This window comes from Crocuta crocuta, unplaced genomic scaffold (assembly GCF_008692635.1).
Source record: "Crocuta crocuta isolate KB4526 unplaced genomic scaffold, BGI_CrCroc_1.0 scaffold68, whole genome shotgun sequence".
In the NCBI taxonomy this organism is placed as follows: domain Eukaryota; kingdom Metazoa; phylum Chordata; class Mammalia; order Carnivora; family Hyaenidae; genus Crocuta; species Crocuta crocuta.
In genome coordinates, this window is record NW_027532426.1 from 1,588,960 (window position 1) to 1,608,975 (window position 20,016).

Genomic DNA, 20,016 nt, shown 5'->3' on the forward strand with positions numbered 1-20,016 from the left:
CTTTCTGAATTCTGCCAAATGAACAATGCTTCCTATGAAGATTTTCTTCCGGACCACGCATTGTATCCTCCTGGTGCATGGAAATGGTACCCTTTTTTTTAGTAACCTGAAGTTATGCCTCTTTTATGAAGCATAAAACTCTTCCTCGGCAAACAAACAGCCCTAATGAGTGTTCGTATGACAAGTGCCACCAACAGTGACAAAGAAAACATCCGGTCCGGTCCGTAAATACCCATCCAGGGGACTATATAAAAGTCTCAGGAGGGAAGGAGACTTTGGCAGTCAGTCACCGGGGGCTTTGCAACTGTATCAAGCCCGAGTCTCTTGCAACCCTCGTTCTTATAGGATGACGTCGGACTGTTCCACCACCTGCTGCTCTTCTGAATCAGCTTCCAACTGTGTGTTTGCTTCCCCCTGTTCCGTGGAAACCACTCAACTCCCCAGTGCCCAGGCGACCTCCAGAGGCCAGACTCCTGGCTTCCTGTCGGGGTCTCGCCTGGCAACAGGCTGCGTCACACCGTGCTACTTGGCTGGGAACTGTCACATCCCGTGCTTGGCAGGGAATGGTGCTTGGTGTGAGGATGGGGTGTTCAACAGCAACGAGAAGGAGACGATGCAGTTCCTGAATGACAGACTCGCCAACTACCTGGAGAAGGTGCGAGGGCTGGAGGAGATGAACGCGGAGCTGGAGTGCAGGATCCGAGAACAGTGCGAAGGGGACGTCCCCCTGGTGTGCCCCGATTATCAGTGTTACTTCGACACCATTGAAGATCTCCAGCAGAAGGTCTGGTGTTTCTTTGCCCTAACACTCCAGCTCCCAATCTGTGATTTGCTCCATCTTTATACTAAAAGAGGCTGTTCTATGGAAGTTCCCTGGAGGGAAAGGGGGCTTTTCAGGAGGTAACGTGACCTAGAGGAAAGGGTGGTGGGCCGAAAGTCAGGAAACGTCAGCATTAGCCCTAGGGATGCCAGTAATCACTGAAGGCCACAATAAACTCTCTCGTGTCTAGACTCTACCTTCATTGTTCAGAGAATAAGGAAAAACTGTATTACATCCAATGTTATTCTGTATGCAACACTGGATGTTTATATTTATATTTTTAACATAGAGACTGAAATGCTATCTTTTTAATTATATAATTTCATCCTAGGAATCATTTTCTAAGGGCTGAAGCTTTATTTTCATGGAGTGGGGGAGAGTCATAAAACAAACTCCTTATGAAGAAAAATCTGAGTCCAACTGTCAAGGGATATTGTAAAATGTCTTAGGGCACTGAAAAACTAACCCTTTTTATCTCTCGATTTCTTTATAAATTAGTCCTGCTTTTCTCTTCATGAAGTAACGTGGTTAATAAGAGAAGTCATCTGAAAGCTATCTTATACTTTCTTAGAAAGACTTTTAAAAGATAAATAATGGCATGGTTGTTATATGAATAGGTATTTAGGTTTCTTTCAAAGAGCCATCTATTATATATAACTAACTTGCTTCCCAGATCTTGTGCACGAAGGCAGAGAATTCTAGACTTGCTGTACAGCTTGACAACTGCAAACTGGCAGCCGATGACTTTAGGTCAAAGTAAGTTGAATTTGCACTTGAGAACAATTTATGACTGCCTCTCTCTCTCTCTCTGTCATTCTCTCTCACACACACACAATGCACATGCCTGCACATACCGCAAATATTCTCTATATAAGTTTTTTTTTTAAGCTAAGAAGGCTCACAAAGCTGACATTTATTATTTGGGATATGGCTTCCTTGAGTCCTCTCGTCACTCCCCAGCACCCCCAGCACCTTGCACGGTGTCCAGTGAGGTAAGCATTGGCTGTATCTCTTTTGCCGTGAAAGGTATGAGTCTGAACTGTCTCTTCGCCAGCTGATGGAGACGGACATTGGCAGCCTGCGTGGGATCCTGGGTGAGTTGACTCTGTGCAAAGCTGACCTGGAGGCCCACGTGGAGTCTCTGAAGGAAGATCTCCTTTGCCTTAAGAAAAACCACGAAGAGGTGAGGAAAGTGGCAAAAGCACTGAACGAATGTAGAAGGGGCAAAGTCAAACTGATAGCTTCTGTGTTGTGAACCTAAATCGAACTTGGGCAGACACTGCTCACGCTAGAATGAAAGTGTTCGAGGCACTAACACTGTTGGGCCTGATCACTGCAGCGTGTCATGTCTCTGGAAGTACATGTGAAATGGCCACATGAATGAACCAAGCTGTCCACCTGCCATTGCTGTCATGGAGGGGTAATCCACAAAGAGCCTTCTAGGCTTTATGGCTCACCTAACTAACCCTTCTAAGGTATGAAAATCCGGCTGATAAACAAAGAGTGTTGAGGCCATTTCAAAAAGGGGATAACATCTTATGCAATATTTAGGCCAAAATTTTTTAATATTCTGTATCTATAAACTTTTTGAAAATCATAAAATATGAAGTGTCTGATTATTTCGTATCAATGAAGCTAAAAAGTGAAAAGCTGAAAGATGTAACAGTGTAATTTCACTTTGAGCATTTGTTGATGATAGTAATAGTACTTATTGAGAGCTTCCTATGTGCCAAGGGCTTTTATAAGTGCTTTCTACGAACATTAACTCATATCTCTCACAATAACTCTCTGGGAAAGGTAAAATTATTATACCCGTTTTGCAGATGCAGAAACTGAGCGATGAAAAGAGATTGTAACCCAAGAAACCCGAATCTAAATCCCACACTTTTACTCATTTCTCCCCAAAACAGAAATGGGACACCTTGGGATGTCAAAGTGAATGATTTCCCCCCACCTCTCCCCACCACCCTGTGACATTCTTGACTCTATTTCCCCGTTCAGGAGGTCAACTTGCTTCGCGGACAGCTTGGTGACCGACTCAGCGTGGAGCTGGACACTGCCCCCACCGTCGACCTCAACCGGGTCCTGGATGAGATGCGTTGTCAGTATGAAACGGTGCTCGCCAACAACCGCAGAGACGTGGAAGAATGGTTCGCTGTTCAGGTCGGCTCCCGGAGCAGGGAACTGACAGGCTTCCAGATGTCTGTCTTATTAGGGTCCTCTGATCACACCTGTGTTTCAGACGGAGGAGCTGAATCAGCAGCAGCTGTGCAGTGCGGAGCAGCTGCAGGACTGCCAGACAGAGATCCTGGAACTGAAACGCACAGCCAACACTCTGGAAATCGAGCTCCAAGCACAGCAAAACCTGGTATATAAGGGAAAGACAGCTCTGTTTTTGTCACTGAGGAGTCAGCCCCTGAGATGCCATCCCCTCTTCCAAACCCCAAGGAGAGACACCCACAGCTCATGTGGCAGGAAGTCTGAATTTCCAATGTGCAAGGAGTGTATTTCCTTGCCTTTCCTAAATATTGCTGTTTACCTAGCTAGAAGCAGAAGTGATAGGTCAACAGCTTGTACTTGCCCAACAGGATGCCCTGAGCATCCCTCCTGGGCTTAAGCATGATCCTGTAGCACCTTCCAGAGACAGGGAGACAAGGAAAGAGCAGGAGCGGAATGAGAGCAGCACCTCTGAGCCAAAGGCATTCAAGCATTCCAGTGGGTTTTGAAGCTCTTTTGATTCAGGCCAGTTTTCCAAGCTCACCATCATAGAAAAGAATGGTATTCAAACTCTGCATTCTACCACTATCCTAAACTTTCCCAAGATCCACACCACAACCAGACCCTTCACTACACACTGCTCCACCAAGCAATGAGGATACCGTGCATGGAAGCCAACTCTAGCCAGTTCAGACAAGCACCCTGTCCGTGCCACATTAGGTCCTATAGAGACTATCTGGGTGAATGATGGCTGTGCATTCATCTTGTGGGAGCCTTACTTTATGGGGTAAATCCCTTTACTAAGCCCGTCACACAGATGAGGAACACTGAGATTCAGATTAAGTAGTGGAGGTCGTGCAGTTTTTAAGAGGCAGAAGTGGAAGCTGGATCCAGTTGGGTCAATCCCAGAGTCTCTCTTAATCCCCACTCTATGGCCCCTCCCTGCCTCATGTCCATCCATACCTAACTCCTCCTTTTAAGTGCTGTCAATCCTCCTTACACTGTTACACCAGTTTGCTGAAGATTGCAGTGGGCTTGGTGATGGTAATAATAACTCTTACCTAGCTTTTAAAGTTTTTTTTTCAGGCACTCTTCAAAGTGCTTTACACATATCCACTCATTTAATCCTCACAACCCTCCTAGGAGATAGATATTTGCATTGCCCACATGACAGAGACTAAAACTAAGGCTCAGAGAAGCTAAGTAATCTTCACAACATCACATAGCTGCACTGGGGTAGAGCAAGGCTTTGAAAACAGACACTCTGATCCCAGGGACTGTGCTACACAGCCGTCCTGAATACACTTCGTTTCTTCTGCAGACAGAATCTCTGGAATGCACTGTGGCGGAGACCGAGGCCCAGTACAGTGCCCAGCTGGCCCAGATGCAGTGCCTGATTGATAACGTGGAGGAGCAGCTGGCCGAGATCCGCTGTGACCTGGAGCGTCAGAACCAGGAGTACCAGGTGTTGCTGGACACAAAGGCCCGGCTGGAGTGTGAGATCAACACGTACCGGGGTCTCCTGGAGAGTGAGGACAGCAGGCAAGTTCCACACGTTTATTCTCAAAATCCCCCAAGTCACAAAGAGGCTCTTGTAGGAGAATCCTGTTTCCCCAAGATCTGCCCAAGGTCAAATCTCTCTAATGGGTTAAAGGATCTCCTTACAAAAGTCAAAACAAAACAAAACAAAACATGGCAGAGGCTAAATCACATGATAGTAGAAGTGTTCAAAAGTATTCTAAAGTTCTAAAACAGAATAAGTATCATACGTAAAAATCCATGCTGGAGATCTCCCTTGGCTCCTGTCTCCCACCAAATGCATAAGATGACATTTGCAAAGTGAAGTAAATACATACAATTGTATTCAGCTGGCACAGCTGCAGTGCACAGGAAGCAACAATGGTGGGTCCAGGCACAAAATAGGCTTAAGTCAAATGTTATTCTGCAAAGAATGTTCAGATCATAATTGGCACAGCAAATTTTGGCACGATCTTTTCTGAGTTGAAATGTTATCCAGCTTTCCCTTGTTAAACTTAGTTCAAATTTTCCTCCAGGCTTCCCTGTAACCCGTGTTCTATGGCAACCACGTCAAGCAACACTTGTGAGCCATGCTCGGCATATGTGATCTGCACAGTCGAAAACTGCTGTATGTGAATGCTAACCACCCCCAGGGCAGCAGATGGAGGATTCAAAGCCAGTGGTGTCCTGGAAAGGAGATGGGGCTTCAAGTCAGAGACATCCAAACCGGAAAGTCAAGAAGGGTTTTCTACCCTGGGGAGCCAGGGTGGCTCAGTTGGTTGAACGTCCCACTCTTGGTTTTGGCTCAGGTCATGATCCCAGGGTCGTGGGATTGAGCCCCGAGTCAGGCGCTGCATTGAGCATGGAGCCTGCTTAAGATTCTCTCCCCGCCCCTTCCCCGCTTGCTCACACACTCTCTCTCTCTCTAAAATAAAAATTTTTTAAGGGTTTCTATCCTGAACTTGTCCTCTAAACAGCCTCAGTATATTTCTGCTTTATCATTTCTTCTCCTGCCTGTTTATTTGTGATGTTTTAGGAGTCTATAAAGCTCTCTTGCTAATCTCCAAATAAAATGTGTTTCATTCTTTTAGCATGGTAAATATAAACTTTATGGCTTATTACTGTGGATGTAATAACCATGTGATGCAAGGTAACTGCCTAAACCCATGAAGATAGTTTGATTTTGCACAAACCAAAGCTGAAAATAGTTTTTTAACTCCTCAACTACAAAAAGATTAACTAATCCATGCAAAATGTCGTATATCTTGGAAGACAGTTGGAACTTTAGGAATAAATTTTTATTTTATTTTGTAATTATAAAAGCACAAGATTCCATTTTTTTTTCAAATTGGCACATGAAAGGGGGAAAAATCAGTTATAATTCCACACCCCAAACATCCATTGTCAGTATTTTGGGAACTTCCAGTTTTCTTTCCATATAGTGGTAATATTTGCATATGCATATAGTTGAGTAACCTATTTTTTCACTATGTCATGTAAGCATTTTCAATCCTAATAAACATATAAGATTGTCTTGTGACCATTATGTTAGTGGCTGCATAAAATACCATAAGGTACATTGGTCTGTTATTGAACATTTGATGTATAAGAATAATTATTCACATACATTTAAAAAGCAAAACAGAGGGGTGCCTAGGTGGCTCAGTCGGTTAAGTGTTTGACTTTGGCTCAGGTCATGATATCACCATTTGTGAACTCAATTCCTGTGTCCAGCTCTGTACTGACAACTTGGAGCCTGGAGCGTGCTTTGGATTCTGTGTCTGCCACCCTCTCCCCCCGAGACCTGCTTGTACTCTCTCTCTTTCTCTCTCCCAAAGATAAATAAACTTTAAATTTTTTTAATAAATAAAAAGCAAAACAGAGAACTCCACTTCCAGAAAATGAAATAGATGTACACTTCCTCGCTCCTCTTCCTAAGTTTGGCTAAAAACCCTAGAAATTACATACAAATCAAATATAGCATGAAGGAAATCTTTATGATGCATACCTTTAGTCTTGAGTTGCATATCTTGAATGCTGTGGTGCTAATATGAATCTACATATGAGAAAGAAATGTATACATCATACACACATACACAGACACACACACACACATTGTATGTATATATACATTATATCCATATCCTTGACTGCACAATTGAACTATAGTTGAGCAAGATACAACCACAGGAGAAAGCTAGGATACATGGGACCTCTCTGCACCATCTTTGCAACTTCCTATGGATCTGTAATTGTTTCAAAATGCAAATGTTGTTTTAAAAAACATATCATGGTTTTTTCTTCTTTTTTCTTTCATAGTTTATTGTCAAGTTTGTTTCCATACAACACCCAGTGCTCATCCCCACAAGTGCCCTCCTCCATGCCCATCTCTCCCCTTCCCCTCTTCCACACACCCATCAGCCCTCAGTTTGTTCTCAGTATTCAAGAGTCTCTCATGGTTTGCCTCCCTCCCTCTCCCCAACTATTTTTTTCCATATGTTTTCACTTATAAGTGGATCAGGAGAAACTTAACAGAGGACCACAGGGGAGGAAAAGCACATGGTGGTTTTTAACCTGGAGGTTCCCACCAAATCAATATCTGCCATCCACCCACCCTCAGACTTTCCCATGGTTTCTTCTCTGCCTTGGTCAAGATTATGGAAAAACAAATATTCAGCATCTGTAATAATTTCCAATGAACTATATCCAATTTCCTCTCAGAAAAATGTACGTGACTACCTTTCCTTGATCTATACCATTTTGCATGGATGCACTAATCTATTTTTATTTCTGAATTAAAAATATTTTTAGTTTGACTTATTACAAAATCAAAGTGGAACTGAAGTAGGAAAATATCCTTAAGATAGAATGGCCACTTTGGGGACTCTCATGTTACTTTTAGCCTTTCACAGCTGTTTTTAGTTTTGGCATAGTACTGCACTAAATATTACATGAAAGATATAGGCTCATTCTAGATCTGACAGATCTGATCTCTTCCTGGATTAGTCACCCTGTTCTAAATGGTGTTAGGGTGGGAGCTCTTTTTTTTTTTTTTTTTTTTTACCATACTGCACTTTCACTAGCAAATGGTTTTTTCTTTGACTTTCCAACAATGATAAAAACTTCTAAAATCCTAAAAGCATTAAATTATGTCTCTTTTGCAGTAGTGTATAGATTTATATTTGCATGGCAAAAAATGTTTTTAAATCTGGTTATAGTTAAAGTGTAGACCAAAATTATCATTGATACAAATCTGGATCACTGTGTACTCTATAGTCAACCAAACATCCCACAACAGAGTAATTGCTAATGATAATGATAAATATTCACATTAAGAGTGAATTATGCGCAAAGAGCAAGGATTTCCATCATTGAAAACTGTGACATCCCAAAACAGCCCTTAGAAGCCTTCATCCAGCGGTACCTCAGTGGCTCACTCCGTTAACCATCTGACTCTTAGTCTCGGCTCAGGTCATAATCTCATGTGTTTGAGCTCCGAGTCAGGCTCTGTGGCTGGCAGCACAGAGTCTGCTTGGGATTCTCTGTCTCCCTCTCTCTCTGCTCCTCTCCCACTCACACTCTCTTTGTCTCTTTCAGGATAAATAAACTTACAACAACAAAAAAAAGTGCTTTCCTCCAAACTGTAGGAATTCCACTTTTTCCATGTGGATATATGCAGTAGGGATTCCCCTGGTTGCCAAACACCGAAATGGCCATTGTGTATAAAATAATAAGACCTTTCTCAGAAAAATCTAGTAGAATCCTAATTTTAGTTAAAAAGCAATATATTCATAGCTTTAAAAATTCAATGCACTAAATAAGATGCCAGTAGTTTTAGCACCTAGTGTTGCATAAAAAGTATAATCTAAAATATAATGCATCACTCATCTGTAAGAACCAGCACAAAGCTTTGCATTCTAGGTTCTGAGTACAGCCAAACCATGAGGACCCTCATGCAAAACAATGGCCTCAAAATTTACCTGCTCTAAATGCAAGAAGCATTCAAGACTTGAGGACTCAGGCTCCTCATAGTATCTATTTAGAATTTACAATTCATGGATTCCTTGCTGGCCCTACAGAGGCGATATGCCCTCCCTATATCTCTGCTACTGATCTCAGGCTGGACCTCAAGCCCTTTCCCCAGAAGGCTCCAGCCAGCACAAAGCTGTGAAGAGAACTCCTCTTGATCACACTCAGACTTTCTCTTCCAGCATCTGGAACATGCTGCCTCCTCAGTCCCCAGGGCAGAGAAAGGGTCTTGGACTAGAAATTACAGCCCTGATCACACCTTTTCTAACTACAAGGGAACAGGAAAGAGTAATCTTCCTATGTGCCCCCAAGGAGAGGAGACCAAATATGGGTGAGCCCTGGATTCTCTCCCAGAGCAGGCTTGAAATACCTAGATGAAGAAAAATGGAGGGAACCTCAACAATAAGTATGCTCTGGAGAAACAAAGCAAGGAGGGCCTGGAGAATGGCAAGGAATACAGTTTGACTAGAGTGTATGCAGGGGGTGCAGGAGTCGTGGGATGTGAAGTATAGTCAGCTGGATCAAGACGATGGCAAGTCTTGATTGCCTGGCAATCAAGAATTGTACCTTGTTCTTAGGAAGCGCTGGGTATTTCTGCACCAGAAAATGGTGTTATGTTAAGGCAGACAAAGAAGGTCTTCAAGATAGGCTATGTCATATACTGCTTACAGGTTAGCCAGATTGCCCAAAGTTAACAGATGAGCTGGCAGTAGCAAAATGAAGGTGACAGATAGATACCCACTGCTGTTTCAAAAAAAAACAAAAAACAAAAAAAAAACTGGTAATGAATGAAAGAAACTGCCTTTTATGGCTGAAGCACCACATAATTAGGAGCAAGACAATATTAGGATCAGGTAACAAACATGCTTACAGGGAAAAAGAAAATGGTCAAGTAGTAAAGAAGATATGCAAGATGCAAGGAAGGGGGTGCACAATTGATGAAATGTGGTCCTGAAGGAATCAAAGAGAAATCAGCTCCAGAGCATGAATAAAAGCAGTCAGCCATGGAACGAAGGGAAATCTCTGCCTGAGATACACAAGAAGAGAAAAAAAGTGATAAAGAAAAGAGTACAAAAACAAAAATAGCTGCCAAACTTTTTTTAATGTTTATTTATCTATCTTGAGAGAAAGATAGAGCATGTGCGAGCAAGGGAGGAGCAGAGAGAGAGGGAGAGAGAGAAAGAATCTCAAGCAAGCTCTGGGATGCCAGCGCAGAGCCCAACTCAGAGCTTAAATAGTTAAGGAGAGGGAGGGAGGCAAACCATAAGAGACTCTTGAATACTGAGAACAAACAAAAATTATAGAATCTTCCTGGCTATTCAAATTTGATTAATTTTTCTCATAAAACTTCAGAATTATCTTGTCTGGCTAAAAAAAATCACATTTTTGAGATTGGGAGGATCTCAATAAATTTAGTGGGATCTAAGTTAAATTAATGTAGAGATAACTGACATTTTTACAGTGATGGATATAGTATTTCAGCCCAAGAACATGATATATCTTTCCATTTATTCTAGTTTTCTGTCCTTGAATGTATTTTAATATTTTATTCATGTAGTCTACCTTTCTAATTAAATTTATTCCTGTGTATTTTATATCTGTTGGCACTATTATAAATTATGTTTTTTCCTTACATTATGTGATATGCAGAATAATGTGCCCCGAAAGATGTTCATGTCCTAATCCTACAACTCTTGAATATGTTAGGCTGCATGACAAAGGGGAAGTAAGGCCACTAACCAGCTGAGCTTAAAATAGGAAGATTATCCTAGATGATATGAGTGGGCCCAATATAATCACAAGGGCCTTAAGGGTGGCAGAGGGAAGCAGAAGAGTCAATGTCAGAGTGATGCCACATGAGAAAGACTTCCCACTGCTGGCTTTGAAGATGGGAAAGGGCCATGAGCCAAGGAGCGTGGGCAGCCTCTAGAAGCTAAAAAAGGCAAGGTAACTATTCTCTCCTAGAGCCTCCATAAAGGATCAGGAACAAATAACTTTCTTTCTTTCTTTTTTTTTTTTAATTTTTATTTGAGAGAGAGAGAGCACGAGCAGGAGAGAGGAGGCAGAGGGAGAGAGAAAATCCTAACCCTGACACAGGGCTCGATTCCACGACCCTGGGATCATGACCCCAGCCTAAATCCAAACAGTCAGATGTTCAACCAAATGAGCCACCTAGGTGTCCCAACAAATAACTTTCTTAAGAAAACACTGAGAAAGTATTCCTGGGAATGAAAAACACACACCTTTCAACAGACCCTGTTTAAACAGCAAATATAAACCAACACCTTGACAAATTGTTAGCTAATGTAATTCCACAAGCAAACACTGTCATAAAACGTGGGCTTTGGAAAACCAAAAGGTAACCAGCTTCTTTTCCAGGAAATTTCTTGGTAGCAGTCGAACCCTACCTGGCAAGCTGAAACAGGAATCCAGCAATCATCTTTAAAAAGGGTCTTATGCGAAATTCTCATTTTAACCCCTGCTCACAATGCCCAAACAATGAAAATGGGAAAATCAGTTGGGCCGAACAAAATAAAATACTGATTTCTGAGTTCACCAATAATTATTAGGTATTAATAGTTTCCCTTTTCTAGAGAAGAAAGGAAAAGAAGGATGAACTCATTCTTGATCAAGCTTTAGGCCAGGTGGAGAGGTCAAAAAAGATTTAATGAACTCCGTATACTCACACTTGCTTAATAATGGATGCTGGTAGAACTGTGACGGCAGTTCCTTTTGAAGATTTCATGTGAAGCCCTGGATCCAATGACGGGTAGTGGCTGTGATGGGTAATAACTTAGTAACAGCCTAAATGCACATTTTTATGAGACAAGTAACTCTTCTCAGGCAAGTAAAAAGCAGACTAATGAGATGTTCCTATGGGATTTGATATAAACAGTAGAAAGGAAAACATCCTGCCAGCCATGACCCCACCTAGAGGAAAGGCTATATAAGCACTTCAAAGAGGAAATAGTCAAGAAGCTTGGAATTCAGACTCAGTCGTGGTTGCTTGAGCTTTCGATCCGGACCACAGACTGTGAAATAAACCCAAACTGGGTACACACTATGGATACCACAGGCTGTACAACAACTATTTCTTCTTCAACGTCACACCAAAGCTGCTCTAGGATTACAAATTTTAGGACCGTCTCTTCCAACACCAGCTGCCAATATGAACCAACTGGCCATGTTCTGAGAGCTTCTCAGCCCCAGGGCTGCCACCCTACTCATTGCTTTTATCTCACACCCATCTGCTTGATAAACAACTTCAGTGCCTGTCCCCCTCTGGATGACTGTGGCTGGTGTGGTGAAGGCATCAACAGCAACGAGAAAGAGACTATGCAAATCTTGAACGAGCGCTTCGCCAACTACCTGGAGAAGGTGCGGGTCTTAGAACAAGAGAATGCTGAACTGGAGCGCAAAATCCAGGAGGAGTGTAACAAAGAGCTTTGTGTTGTATGTCCTGACTACAGGTCCTACTTTGCTACCATTGAGGAGCTCCAGCAGAAGGTAAGATTCTTAGGGATGTGTATAATCAAGGTGAGTAATGACTCGCCAAACAATAGCCATTTGCTAAACCTTAATATTTTTAGTTCATTTTATGTTGGAAAAAAAATGTTTTGTAGAATAAGAGAATCTCTTGAATGAAATTGTCATCTTGAGGCAAAATTCAGAGTCATACACTTACTCATCTCCCAGAGATACATTCTGCTGTTATAACCAGAGAGCTCTGGCCCAAAATTGTGTTAACAACCGATAAAAACAGGGACCTGAGGAAAAGCATTTTGTTTTAAGAAGTACCTAAACAGTTTAATTTTTATCCATTGTGCCACCATTACCACTCTTGACCCCTCTTACGCTCGTTTCATCATCTCCAAATTGTTTCCACGGTCATTGCAACACCCAACCTGTTTCCTAATCAGAGTGATGTGCTGCTGATACACAGGCCAGATTTATTCCACTTTATTTGTTCAACAAGTGTTTACTGAGCACCACCAACAAACACCAGACATTACTCTGGGCTCTGGGAAAATAACAGCGAACTAAAAAGTCCTTGCCCACATGGCGGTTACATTCCAGAGGATGCAAATTGAGGGCGGACTTTATATTTTGACAGTATAACATATACAAAGGTTTTTATTGAAGAAGTTCCTGCTGATTTTCTAGGAAAATAATAACAACAACAACAAAATCCTCTGACTTTCCAAAGCTCCCCAAGCCTCCTAAGTATAGCTATGAAAAGCGTAACTGCTCCCACCCCCACCCCATTCATCGCCACACACACAAGCCCTTGGTTTTGAAAGAAGATCCCGGTGTTTGTCTCATTTGTGTGTGCAATTTCTTAATTCTAGATCTTGTGTACCAAGGCTGAGAATTCCAGACTGGTCTCACAAATTGACAACACCAAACTGGCTGCTGATGACTTGAGAGCCAAGTAAGCCCATCCAGCACTGTCATTCACGACAGAATTCACCCTGCCTCTGATGCGACACACACCCAAGAAGCGTATTCCCAAATCCACTAACCCTCCCAGCCCCATAGCATGTCAGTACCAGCCCAGAAAAGACCTTTACATCCAGTAAATGATAAAGATTACTAACCACTCACATGTATACACTACCTGTAGTTTCTAACATATGAGCCCATCTGATTACCTGCACAGTAATTCAGAACAGGTAGGGCTAATATATAGTCACCTTGTTTAAAGGTGATTGGTTGATTTCCAGAGGAATTCAATTCCCAGACAACTATGGTTTCATAGGGCTCAGTTATACCCAAAGACATACACCTAAGACAAGACACAGCTAAAATGTGGATGTAAGTTTTCTAACTCCTAATCCACTGTTCTCTCCAATTCTCCTGCATTGCCTCCGAGGACAGGGGGAGGAAAAATCCCCTCATCTCAAAGAACAGCGATGTGGCCTCACACTGGCAAAGCGATTAAGGGAACAGTAGCTAAGTGGTGATGTTTATCAAATGGTCTCACCTCCAAAGAGAATCAAGCCCACAACAGAAATATAATAAATGAGAGGCCCAAAGGAAAATGTGGAGGGAGTTCTGCTTGGTTTGATTTACATCATCTACATTTTAATGCCTTTCTTTTTTGTGTCTCATTTTTAAAGGTACGAGGCTGAAGTGTCCCTACGCCAGCTAGTGGAGGCAGACATCAATGGCCTACGGCAGATCCTGAATGCCCTAAGCCTTGCCAAGGCTGACCTGGAGGCTCAAGTCCAGTCTCTGAAGGAAGAGCTCCTCTGCCTCAAAAACAACCATGAAGAGGTTAGAGAAAAACCAAGAGAGTCACTGTAAGCTAAGCCTCTAAAAAATAGCATCCATTCCTTCGAGTTAAACTTGACAAAAGGTGTCCCCAAAGAGTAGATACTACTCTGTTTTTCAGCCTTGATAATATCTACTGCCACTACCAGTGGTTCAATGGGTTTCCAATCCACTGTCCAGGAAACAATATCAAAGCCTCCACTGCCCCCACCAGCTTTTTCAAGACAAGGAAGCAGCCCAATTTAGGGGAAAAAAACCCCACAGGTTTCCCATCTTTTTGTAGGCATCCATGCATGGACTTCTGCCACCACTGCTCTAAGTCTATATTGGCAAAAGTCCATATTGGCATCATAGAGACTCTGGTCTCTTGTTATAAACTCCACCTCTATGCTGCTTCACCATTACCCATCCCTAGACATGATCTAAATCCTTAAAGACTCTGATCTTGCTAATTAATTCCTTTTAATGTTCCACATACTTGAACCCAGAGTCATATCTGAAATAGTCTTAGGTTATTTAACAGCCTCTCAATAGCACCTATAAATCATCTATACACACAAAAAAGTCATTATTGTGAGCTATATTTCAGACACAATTAAGCTAAATTATTGCTGTTAGACAAACAAGAACACAAGAGTGTCATGTGTTCACCATGTGATTTCACATTCTTTCTCTTTCCACAGGAAATCAATTTCTTGCAGAGTCAGCTTGGGGACAGACTCAACATTGAAGTGACTGCCACCTCTTCTGTTGATCTAAACCGGGTTCTACAAGAAATGAGATGTCAGTACGAGTCCATCATGGAGACAAACCGCAGAGAACTAGAACAGTGGTTCAACACGCAGGTGGGGAGGATAGAAAAGTCCAAACCAAAAAGCTGACCTTGCGTTTCCAGGCACCCTTCCATCAAGGCATGTTTTCCTTCATAATATGCATGGTGTCTGACTGTGTTTCAGATGGAGGGGCTGAACCAGCAGGTGGTGACCAGCTCTCAACAGCAGCAGTTGAGCCTGAAGGAGATCACTGAGCTGAGGCGCACCATGAACGTGCTAGAGATTGAACTGCAGGCCCAGCACCGAATGGTACCTAGGAAACTGACCAAGCCTAACACAGTGGTGATGGCAATCGCCCCTGACCCTGCATGCTGCAATGTTTCCCAAATTGTGTCCCTCAGAACAAAGGTTCCTCTGTTTGCTAAAGGGTCTACAGCCAAGAAAGGGCTTATGGTCAAATAAGCTTGGGAAATGCTGAAGTAAACAAAGGTTAAACAGAGTAACTTCCTGCAGACCTTTAATAAGCTATTATACACTATGGATCTCCAAGGAGATATATCGTATTCAGCATTCCAAAATTTAATTGACTGTGGACCCCCTTTTTTTTTAAAGAGCCTCCCTGGCAATAAGCATCCATGGAGTACACTTTGGGAAACACTACAAGAGCACTGTATTACATGCAAAACATTTTTCTAACCTATCAAATTCATAAAATAATCTTATAAGAGAGGTGGCATAATTATGAAGCCAATTTTACAGACGACGCTCAGGGAGCTGAAGTGATTTTCCCATGCCAAATCCAAGGTGAGTTCCACCTTGCCTATTTTAGAGATGGAGGCACTGAGATCCTGAGGGATTAACTTGTTAAAAGTCACAAAAGAAATGAGCCTGAGCCAGAATTCGGGTTCCAGAGCCACTTCTGCCCCCATTGTACTGCCTCTGTGAAGTAGGGGATTATTTAAATGCTCTGATGTGAAGGGTGTTTGGAAGACCTTGCCCCCAAAGCTAGATTTGTCAACAGCTAGTCATGTGACCATGGCGATTCACTTAACCTCTTGAATCTGTTTTCTCATCTTTGAAAACTGGGAAAACCATGTAAATAACAGGTTATTCAAACCTAAAAATTCCATTATCCATAGACTTAAGGGCGGTGGCACAGGAAAGAATTGTAAGCATCAAAGTTTCAATTCCATGTTTTACATGTAAAGGAATGGATTCAGTCAGGGAATTGGTTGTTGTTTTTTTTTAATGTTTATTTATTTTGAGAGAGAGAGAGAGAGAGAGCACAAGGAAGGAAGGAGCAGAGAGAAAGGGACGGAGTGAATCCCAAGAAGGCTCCATGCTCAGCATGGAACCTGATGGGGGGCTCTATCCCAGGGCCATGAGATCATGACCTGAGCTGAAATCAAGAATCAGGCACTTACCAATTGAGCCACCCAGGTGCCCTGCAAGTGAGGAAACTGGTCATGGCTAAATGCTGCTAACTTCTTTCTTAAGGTACAAATATGCACAGAATGAAGTGCCATGGTAACAGGTTTTTAAAGCCTAGGTGGAAAGTAAGTTAGAAAGTTTTTTGGTTTTTTTGTTTGTTTGTTTGTTTGTTTGTTTTGTCTTGTTTTTTTTTTTTGTCTCATAGGTAGGAGAGTGTGGTAGGATAGGTGATTAAGAAAGAGAAAGAGAAGTAAATACTTTCAGGGAAGCAAAAATAAATAAGGAGGCTAAAGGGAAGCAAGCTTTAGTATAGTAGATCATTTTGGTTTGGGATTCCTTTGGTTAAGAAGTAATAAGAGGGCTTGGAGATTCATTAGTACCTGTCTCACACACACACACACACACACACACACACACACACAAATTTAAAATGATACAGTTCACAAGTGACCTAGGCTCCAATGAATCATCATAACAAATCTTACTTTCTTCCTCCACGGTAGAGAGATTCCCAGGAATGCATCCTGGCGGAGACAGAGGCCCGCTACACGGCCTTACTGGCCCAGATCCAGTGTCTGATTGATAATGTGGAGGCCCAGCTGGCAGAGATCAGGTGCTCTCTGGAAAGACAGAACCAAGAATACGAGATTCTGCTGGATGTCAAGTCCCGGCTGGAGTGTGAGATTGCCACATACCGCAGCCTCCTGGAGAGTTCGGATGTCAAGTAAGTAAAATAAAAACAACTATGGGGAAATACGCTCACACACATGTCTGTACTGCCTCTGAGCAACAGGGGGCGCGTGCTTTGATCTTCATGCCAGTGATGGGAACTTTAGATACATGGTCTCAAGCCGTGCAGTCTGGAGAGGTACAATTGTAACCTAGTCCAAATCTGGGCCATCTTGAAGAGCCAGCGCACCAGGCCAATTCCTTATATATTGGGTTTTAAAAAGTACAGGGGAAAACAATGGATTCCCCAAACATTCAAACATTCCTGGTGACTCACAGACTTCCCCCCACTAGATGAACCGTCATGAAATCGAGTAGGACAGCCCTGTTCCTTCTGGAGGAACAGTCTGTTCAGGCTGAAATGCCCATCTCCAGCCTGTTGTCCTTGATGGCAACAGCAGCATGTAGATACGTGTATTTCAGCATATTCTTAAAAAATAGAAATTGTAATGTTTTTCACTAATAAGATGCTAACCAGCCCATAAGGGACTGACATAGAGCACAAGCTCTTTGAAGCAACTCAGTCCACACTAATGCCCCAGATGCAGTCTTAGTAACAACTGTTACGGAGTTCCTTCCCCCAAATAATCAGTGAACTCTGCTCGCAGGGTTCTTCTAACTGGCATGTCCACATGATATAGCACAATGTTAACCAAAGCTAGTCACTTTGAGGAGCTACAACATACCAAAGTGCCTTGAAGCATCCAAGAAAGATACTTTCTAAAAAGAGTTCTGGTAACTGCTTCCAACTCCAATTCTGTAAAATTTCATTTAAATACACCCAGAAGGCACCTAGAAGTTTCCCGATAAAGCATAGAGGACTCTTCGATAGATGGGGTTCAGGCCATCAGATAAGAAAAACACCTGATTAACTTCCTTTCTTTGGATAATAAGCCCCTCGACCTGTCCATTATCACAGTTGATCCCGTAAGTTTAGCTCCATTATACCCATTCTGCAGATGAAAAACTAAAAGCTCAGGAGGGTTTCCTGACTTATCTCGGGACACCAGCTTGGTAAATGACAGAGCTGGACTGCACCCTGGTCTTGAACTCCTGGCATGGTGTTCTTACACAGTTCTGTGACACTGTCCACAACGGCAGCTTACAGAATCGAATGATTGTATGCCTAAGATGCTGCTTTCCCATGCTTCTGGTCTGATTTTCTTCCACCCATGATAATACAAAACGAACAAATAAGCATTTGGAAGTACTTGTTTTGAGTGACACATGTTGAAAAATCACCCACCCCTGTTGTTCTCCACAACTGTCCTTACCGTTCCTCAATCACAAGTAAAAATCTATTTTTTTCTAGGCTTCCCTGTAACCCGTGTGCCACCAAATGCGAGCCTTCCAGTATGGCCAGCACCATGGAATGCACAGCCCCGGCTTATAACACATCGTCCTCAGCCTCCTGCGGAACACATGAGCCCTGTGGTGCCTACAGAGTCCTGCCCCAAATACTGGTTAAAATCTTCACCATCACGCAGGAGATTAGGGATGGCAAAATCATTTCTTCTCATGAGCATATGCAGCCTTGCTTCATCACCAGAATTGCCAAAGCCTAACATCCCAAGGTGATGAAAATGACCCTCATTCATGAAAGAGAGGCCAGTACTTGCTCCTACCAGAAAGGCTTAAAAAGTCCCCAGTCCCTTAAGGTACTTAGTTTCTTACTAACGCAGTGGGTGTGCCTTTCTAGACAGAATATCTTTTATTCCGATCCTCTCCTAAGCCTCTGCAATGTCAAATCAATGCCTGTCCCTCAGAGAAATGGGTAATGTGTTTTCAGAGCAATGTCAAAACAATAGTGTATGCCATTTCTCTGGAAGCTCATTACCCATTTCTCTGAGAGACAGGCATTGATTATAAGTGCCCAGGAAGGTGTCCTACATTACTTGACTCCAAGGTGATGGGCAGATTTCTCTTTTGTTTACTCAGGGCTTGTTTACTTACATTCCTCATTAGAGCCAGTCAGACAAGTTCTAGGATTGTTTCGGCCATGGCACATGAAGGTGAAAAGCTGTGACCTTCCCTTCTAAAATCCTTCCTTGGCTATAGAAAGAAGCCTAAATGGGGACAGCATGAATAGGGGGAAAGATCTTTAATGTTCAGTTTCCGTGAATAGATAGTCGTGAGTCTGAAATCGGTTCAACTCTGCTGTTATCCGTGCTCACATATTTCAGTTCCACAACGTATTTTTGAAGATGTCTGTGTTCTCCAAAACTTTGTAACCATTAGGCTTCTCCAAATATTTTCATCAAGATTCAGGAAGGGTTGTGGGGAGTGAATCTAGAGCATTTTGAAGGAGTAACATGGGTCCTTTCGTTAAATGTTTGTTATTTCTCTTTCCACTCTTTAGGGAATGGGAGTTGGTTCTGACTGTTTAACAAGGTATATTGAGCTGGAACTCTCACATCATAACTCTGTTCCTGCCTCTCCCTGTGACTGGTGATCATGGAAAAATAGCTTAGATTCGTCCTGCAATCTATCCATCAGAGAGAAGTGGACTTGATACCACCAACTTAGCATAAAAATAAGTATTGAATAATCGCTGCTTGCGAGCACGACACAGTGAGAAGATACCATTTATGCACCTGCCATTATCAAGGCTTCTCACAGGAGGGTCACAGAAGGTTTCAGTCAATCCCTACAAAAATTATCCGATGTTTCCAGAAGATTTAGTAAACAATAACAAACCAAATACAGAATGTGGAGTCAAAAGACCTGAAGTCCTAAACTTGCCACTTAGGACCCGGAGGGCAAAATGTCTAGCCTCCTTCAAATTTAATTTCCTTATTTGTTAAAGGGGGACCATGGCTACTTGACAGCTTTGTAGTGTAGATCAAAGGAAATTGTTTGTGCTACTCGGTACACTGAAGAGCACTATGCAAATGTTATTTTTATATAAGCTTTGCTTTGAACTACAGCCCTAGACCTAATTGTGTCATTATCTCATGTCAAAATTCTTTTCCCGTCAATTTAGTCATCCAGTCATGATTTTGTAGTTTTAATAGTGCTCGGCTTTCAGGGGTAAGAAAAAAAAAAAAGGAACAGAACAAGATCTTCCTGTGATCAAGCCTGCAATTGTACAGAGTAAAGCATTTTTGAAGTCTTACGTTTTGTATCAGATATCACTGGATGGCTGGCGCCCACAACAAGGACAAAAGCATTGTTTAACTCTGGTCTCAGCAGCCGCCTCCTCTGGACAAGCAGCAACTTACACTA

General features: G+C 42.4%; 2 protein-coding genes across 2 annotated transcripts; both read left to right on the forward strand.

Moving 5' to 3' along the window:
* Window positions 1–323: 323 nt before the first annotated feature.
* Window positions 324–5,191, forward strand: KRT40 (keratin 40). Its single transcript, XM_077779085.1, has 7 exons — window positions 324–784; window positions 1,494–1,576; window positions 1,847–2,003; window positions 2,822–2,983; window positions 3,063–3,188; window positions 4,359–4,579; window positions 5,092–5,191. Exons 1-7 carry the CDS (start codon window positions 347–349, stop codon window positions 5,189–5,191), a joined length of 1,287 nt encoding a protein of 428 aa, XP_077635211.1. The 5' UTR covers window positions 324–346.
* Window positions 5,192–11,647: 6,456 nt separating this feature from the next.
* KRT39 (keratin 39) lies at window positions 11,648–18,356 on the forward strand. Its single transcript, XM_077779084.1, has 7 exons — window positions 11,648–12,091; window positions 12,934–13,016; window positions 13,705–13,861; window positions 14,542–14,703; window positions 14,815–14,940; window positions 16,566–16,786; window positions 18,104–18,356. Exons 1-7 carry the CDS (start codon window positions 11,648–11,650, stop codon window positions 18,354–18,356), a joined length of 1,446 nt encoding a protein of 481 aa, XP_077635210.1.
* The last annotated feature ends 1,660 nt before the right edge of the window (window positions 18,357–20,016 follow it).

What these genes read in the sequence shown, in the direction of transcription:
- KRT40 (XM_077779085.1), top strand. Translation starts at nt 347, where the DNA reads ATGACGTCGGACTGTTCCACCACCTGCTGCTCTTCTGAATCAGCTTCC. An exon ending in TTGAAGATCTCCAGCAGAAG is followed by an intron (nt 785 to 1,493) that starts GTCTGGTGTTTC and finishes CTTGCTTCCCAG; the next exon opens with ATCTTGTGCACGAAGGCAGA. An exon ending in TCCAAGCACAGCAAAACCTG is followed by an intron (nt 3,189 to 4,358) that starts GTATATAAGGGA and finishes TTTCTTCTGCAG; the next exon opens with ACAGAATCTCTGGAATGCAC.
- KRT39 (XM_077779084.1), top strand. Translation starts at nt 11,648, where the DNA reads ATGGATACCACAGGCTGTACAACAACTATTTCTTCTTCAACGTCACAC. An exon ending in TTGAGGAGCTCCAGCAGAAG is followed by an intron (nt 12,092 to 12,933) that starts GTAAGATTCTTA and finishes TCTTAATTCTAG; the next exon opens with ATCTTGTGTACCAAGGCTGA. An exon ending in TCAAAAACAACCATGAAGAG is followed by an intron (nt 13,862 to 14,541) that starts GTTAGAGAAAAA and finishes CTCTTTCCACAG; the next exon opens with GAAATCAATTTCTTGCAGAG.